Consider the following 6,473-nt stretch of genomic DNA (forward strand, 5'->3'; position numbering starts at 1 on the left):
TGGCGCGGGATCGGGCAGTGTTTCGTTCTGCTGTGCATGGGGTCACTATGAGTCGGAAACGAGTCGACGGCACTTAACAACAACAACAACAATCCATATTACTCACACAGTATGTCACTAAAAGATTTTTTGCGATAAAGTCTTAAAAAAATTACCTGATATGCAATACTGCTACAAGTTAATGAAACTATACAATAATCAGTAAATTGCTGTAAGAATGAAGAAACCCTACAAATTTTCAAAGAGAAGTATGGATTTTATACTTCTATCAGAATTCTAAATATGATGATTGCTTCAGAAGACAATGAATCAGGGTATCTGGTATCTTAAATAGAATTAAGAGAAAAACTCAGGATCATAAGACTGATTTTATTCTGAGATAAAATGAAAAGAACCTTGTATGTGTTGGCCAATGAAATGGTACATCCAGCTCCCATTACTAGTGCTAGGTCTGGTATTTATCCAGTATGGGCCATTTTTAAAATACTTTCACACATACAGCTCATGTCAGGCAGGAAAGGCAGCTCCTGTAATCACCAGTTACTTGGGAAATTAAGTAATTTAACAAAGATCACACAAGAAGAAGTGGTTGTATGGCCAAGGTCTTCTAGTAAGAGTTTATTTATTCTCATGAATGTTTTTCATATACTGAAAATTATTCTTCATATTGAGAACAATTAGGGCTTTTAACAGTAAAATACCATTGTACCAACCTGTGGACTGGATTTTGAATTCAAAGTAGCTTTTGTTTTGATGTAAAGGCGCACTGGCTAAACAACCTCCTGTCCCACATATTCTTCTTCCATTTTTCACAATGACAACATCTGTTCCTAAATGAAAACACAGACATTTTGTAAAGTTTTTGTATTTTCGTTTCGAACAATAAAAAATAACTTGTTTCACTTTTAACTTTTCATCTACAAAAAATAGGAATAATGTATGTACTTTGTAATACAGAAAATATAAATTATCTCAAATATTTAATTCACTGTTTTTTTCCCCTGAGGGAACATTTATATTTCATATTCATTTGTGGCTAGAATATTAGGCAGCTTCAAATAAGAAATTACTCTGAATTATACTAAATGTTTAAGGAGCTCTAGTAGCATAGTGCCTAAGGCATTTGACTGCTAACCAGAAGGCTGGTAGTTCAAACCGACCAGCCACTCCTCGGAAGGAAGATTGGGCGTAGTGATACCGCCTCAGAAACCCAAGAAGGGGTCACTATGAGTCAGAGCCGACTCAACAGCAGTGAGGTTTTTTTTTTTTTTTTTTTTTTTTAATATACTAAATGTTTAACATACTTTTAAGGTAGAACTAGATAGACTATGTAGGAGCTCTGGTAGTACAGTGCCTAAGGCACTTAACTGCTAACCAGAAGACTGGTGGTTCAAACCCACCAGCCACTCCTCAGAAGGAAGGTTGGGCAATCTACTTCTGTAGTGACACTGCTCGGAAACCCAAGGGGGGGTCGCTATGAGTTGGGTCCGACTCGAGGGCACATAACAACAACAACAGACTATCTAACTCTTTATTTTTAGCCGATAAACTAATTTGATGATTTCATAACTCTCTTAATTTAAATCAAAACATAAACACTTAAAAGACATTTCAATAAACTAGTATAATTTTCAGTTCAATCCAAGTGAACTAAAACAATCTACTTACATTTAGCTGAATGTCTACTAAGCATAAGATACTGAACTGAACAGTGTAGAGACTATGGGAAACAACAGGTATCTGTATTCTTGAAACAGCTGACACTGCAAAATGTTCATTTTAAGATCTCAAAAATGTTTATTTAGACAGCTTAGTCAATCATATTGCAAATAAGTAAACAGCAAGGTTTTAACATCATTAACTGTATTTTTTACTCAAGGCAAATTATAGTTTTGCTCAAATCACTTTAGACAGATGACATGTTTGAAAAGAACACTGTTTCTTGATAATGTGACCCCAGTACCTATTCTTTGCTAAATCTTGATTTAGGAAAACATGTACGTCAGAGAACATGTAAGAAATACTCCATAATATTGAGGCATGTGCTCCCAAGTCTGTGGCCAGTATTATTACCACTCTGTAAGCAAAGCCAATCTGGCTATATTAGAACTGCACAGGATCCTTACTTTAGGGCGCAGTAAAAAGGGTACCAGCAGGGAGGCAGTTCACTACTGAATTCATATCTAAACAAAAACTTCCTTGGGACAAACACATCAGAGAAATGCAAACTCTTCCAATCCTATCATAATTCCAAACTGTTTCATTTAAGTGTGACGCCATGCCATGTCTTAAGGTAAAACTAAGATCCTAATATATGATTATTAAAAATTTATTAGCATCTATTTTTTTTTTCTGTTATATATATTAAACAGAAAATTCTGGGAAACTACCTTTATAAACCATTTACATCCAGTAGTTTCAACTGGATAAGCATCCAAGGCCCAGTTCTTCCTTGATGGCAAAGACCATGTAGTTAGTGCTTGCCAATAGCAGATGCTCAGCAGGTAACTTACATAGAAATGAATGAAGGTGCTATGCTAAGCATTTTGTAGTGGACACGTAGCCTCTGTTTTCCCATTCTCAACAGACTTCTCTCTGGAGATGAAAATAATTCCAAGGAAGCTGACTCAATCTCTGGCTTCAAGAGTACAGCATTTGACCTAGGTTAAATTAATCAGAGCATTCCACATCTCTTGGCCATGGTAACCGAATCAAGAATGATTATAAGACCTAAGCCACTATTATCAGAAATAGTCTCAGGCCTTTTGCAAGGAATGATGGGACAAGATACTCTCTCATTCTTGCTGGATCTAAATGAGGAAGCTAACAGCCCAGGGAGCTGCTGCAAGTTATCACAAAAGTCAGTCTGCAGCAATAAGGCATAAGATTGAGCAAATAGTTGGAAAGAAACTTGGGCCTTGGCAGCACTGAGACTTTCCTGGAGCCAGTGCTGGCTTTTTACTTTTCAGTTACATGAACCAATAAATTCCCTACATTGTTTAAACAATTTTGAGTTGTACTTTTTCACTACTAGCAGCTGAAAGCATCCTAAGTGAAATACATTTCAAAGAATTATGCAAATAAGTTGTGTTTTTTCTTAACTGGCAATGCTTTGTGGTCCCCTATATACACTAAAACTTTCTAACAACAAATTTCTATGCTACATAAATTATTATCTTGGATATCATCCTAATGTGCTAAGAGAAGATAAAATCCTCAATACAATATAGCCTACTCTACAGACTGGAACCACAGAACTAACTCTGAGTTTAGTATTATTCTCTTATTTCAGTATTATTTCTTATCTGCAAAGCATTTTGTTAGTTACCAAGATGTTTTATACAGAAGTATAAATATATTTAAAGAACATTCCAAGGTGTTTGTGATTTATTAGGGAATTATTTTAAGCTTATATAATTTCTCTTTAAATACAAAATTGTTCTGCATTTGTCTATGTGATTTATGTACTTTTAATAATCATCAGTACTGCTTAGAAAGTCAAGGCAAAGTTGGGTACAATCAGAACCATATAGCTAGAGAGGAGCTCTGGTAGTGTAGTGACTAAGGCACTTGACTGCTAACCAGAAGTTGATTGCCCAACCTTCCTTCTGAGGAGTGGCTAGTGGGTAGTGATACTGCCTCAGAAACCCAAGGAGGGGTCACTATGACTGAGTCCAACTCGATGACACATAACAACAACAACAACATACTTTTAAGAAACAGTAAAAATTTCCAAATGAGTATCATCCCTTTAAAAATAGCTTTTTTTTTTTCCTTTTACTTCCTAATTCATTGTTACTATGAACAGAGACATGCAGCAACTGTGGACTAAGAAAAATATGAACATAAATGATTCAGACCCCTTAAGATTGCAGATTTGAATCCCACCACCAGGTAGCTATCTTAGAAGGCATTCATTTCTGAAGTATCAATTCACAATTCAAAGTAGAAGATAATATGGTAACAATGAAGATATTTGGAAAAACTATGCCATGGAAAATTTCAAGAGATATTCCAAGATGGTTTTAAGTCATACAGCATCACCAAAAGAGACAACATTATTTGGGTATGAAATGCATAGATGATTTTCTTTAAATAAATTAAAAAAAAAGAGCAATCACATTCTCAAGATTATCTAATATAGCCAATCCCCAGGTTACAAACGTCCAACTTCTGTTTACCTTGCATACAATTGCAGTTAGGAACAGACCCCATAATGCCTATTATGTTAAAAATTCTAGGTACATACAATTGTTGTGGTGTTGTTGTTGTTGTTATGTGCCGTCGAGTCGGACCCGACTCATAGTGACCCCTCCTTGGGTTTCCGAGGCAGTATCACTACGGAAGTAGATTGCCCAACCTTCCTTCCGAGGAATGGCTGGTGGGTTTGAAGTTTGAACCACCAGCCTTCTGGTTAGCAGTCAAGTGCCTTAGGCACTATGCTACCAGAGCTCCTGGTACCTACAATGAATGGTTCATAATAACAAACTGTGCTACTTTACAACATGCATTAAAATGTTATCATTAGTACTCTATTATTATGTTAAAGATGATTTAGTACATCTGGAAGTATTGTTTTAGTTTTTTTATGCACAGAAAGGTACAGTACAGGCATACATTTTATTGCCCTTGGCTTTACTGCACTTTGCAGATATTGTTTTTTACAAATTGAAGGTTTGTGGCAACGCTGTGTCAAGCAAGTCTATCAGCATCTTTTTTTTTTTAGCACAAATGACACAGGGTTCAGCACCATTTTTTTTTAACAGCATGTGTTCATTTCATGTCTGTGTGTCACATTTTGGTAATTCTCACAATATTTCAAACTTTTTCATAATGCTATTCCACAGTTAATAGACTACAGTATAATGTAAACATAACTTTATATGCAGTGGGCAACCAAAAAAATTAATGTGACTCTCTTATTGTGATATGCATTTTATTGCAGTGGTATTCCTGTGTATGTTATACACGAAGACAAACCTGTGACTAAATGATGCTAGATACAAACTGTACCTAACCATTCCGACTTATATACAAATTAGACTTAAAGACAGACTTAGGAACTGAACTCGTTGGCAATCTGGGGATTACCTGCACAGCCTTTCACTTATCTAATAATATGCATACTTGCTCAATGTGGTTATTTTCAACTTAAGACACATTCATGCTGAAATGTACACCCCCTCTTTTAACTCAACAAGTCTTTCCTCTCATTTTATTCAGCTTCTAAAATCAAGCTCCTTCTGTGATTAAAGAACTCACTAAAAGAGCAGCTAAGAAAAATATTCCATGCAGGTAGAAAATTTGGGAGTGACTTTACTCCATCCAATTAGCAGCTGAAACCTGCTGGTAGCTTGGGAGAACAAAAACATAGTAGAATGGATACAACTCACCAGCTCTTTGTGGAGAAGACAGAGGCCAGAGAAAAGGGATGTTCTAAAGAGCAGACAGCAGTAATTCAAAAGCTGGGCAGTAGATACACAAAGAAGAGCTAAAGGTGATCATAAACTGCAGGGGCTATGTTATGTTTGTTCTTTACCATATTCCCAGTGCCAGAAACAATGGTTACCACCTAGTCACTCAAAAAGTATCAGATGAGTGAACAAATGAATGAAATGGAAACGTTTTCTGAGAGAAACTATAGGATTTGAACATTCACTGAAAAAAACAGCTATTGATAAGTAATAATATATATACATAAACATACATATTTTTATATACCAGGAGTCCCTGGTGGAGCAAATGGTTAAGCACCTGACACTAGAAGAAAGGCTGGCGCTTTGAACCAATCAAGAGGTGCCTTGGAAGACAGGCCTGGTGATCTGTATCCCAAAGGTCACAGCCTTGAAAACCCTATGAAGTAGTTCTGCTCTACAGACATGAGCCCACCATGAGTCAGAATCAACTTGGTGGCAACTAACAACAACATTATGTATATCCACAATCTGTCTGTCAGTTTGTCGTACCGTGGTGGCTTGTGTGTTGCTGTGACGCTAGAAGCTGTGCCACTGGTATTTTAAACACCAGCAGAATCACCCATAGTGGATAGGTTTCAGCAGCACTTCCAGACTAACAAGCACTAGAAAAAAGGCCTGGCAATCTACTTCCAAAGGTTAGCCAATGGCAATCTTATAGATCACAGAAGAACACTGTCTGACTTGCTTGGTTTGGACATGTGACCAGGAGGCATCAATCACTGGAGGAAGACATCATGTTTGGTGAAGGAGAGGGTCATAAAAGGGCAAGGGAGACCCTGGGTGAGATAGACTGGCACAGCAGCCACAATGATGGACTTGAAAATTGTGGCAGTTGTTAACATGACACAGGATCAGGCAGCTTCCTTTTATTTTATATAAGGTTGCCATGAGTTGAAATCAGCTGTCCAGCAGTTATATATATATGTATATGTATATATAAAACATATATATATATATATATGTATATATTTATATCCAAAACATACATATACATAC

General features: G+C 36.5%; 1 protein-coding gene across 1 annotated transcript in view; it reads right to left on the bottom strand.

Moving 5' to 3' along the window:
* Positions 1 to 6,473, bottom strand: part of SPRYD7 (SPRY domain containing 7) — a 39,356-nt gene that overhangs the window by 30,297 nt on the left and 2,586 nt on the right. Inside the window, exon 2 of the mRNA XM_007945221.2 lies at positions 714 to 830. Within this exon, the coding sequence (XP_007943412.1) occupies positions 714 to 830 (117 nt within the window). The remainder of the gene's footprint in view (positions 1 to 713; positions 831 to 6,473) is intronic.

Source organism: Orycteropus afer, unplaced genomic scaffold (genome assembly GCF_000298275.1).
Source record: "Orycteropus afer afer isolate SDZICR_OR568_19922 unplaced genomic scaffold, OryAfe1.0 scaffold00134, whole genome shotgun sequence".
Classification (NCBI taxonomy): domain Eukaryota; kingdom Metazoa; phylum Chordata; class Mammalia; order Tubulidentata; family Orycteropodidae; genus Orycteropus; species Orycteropus afer.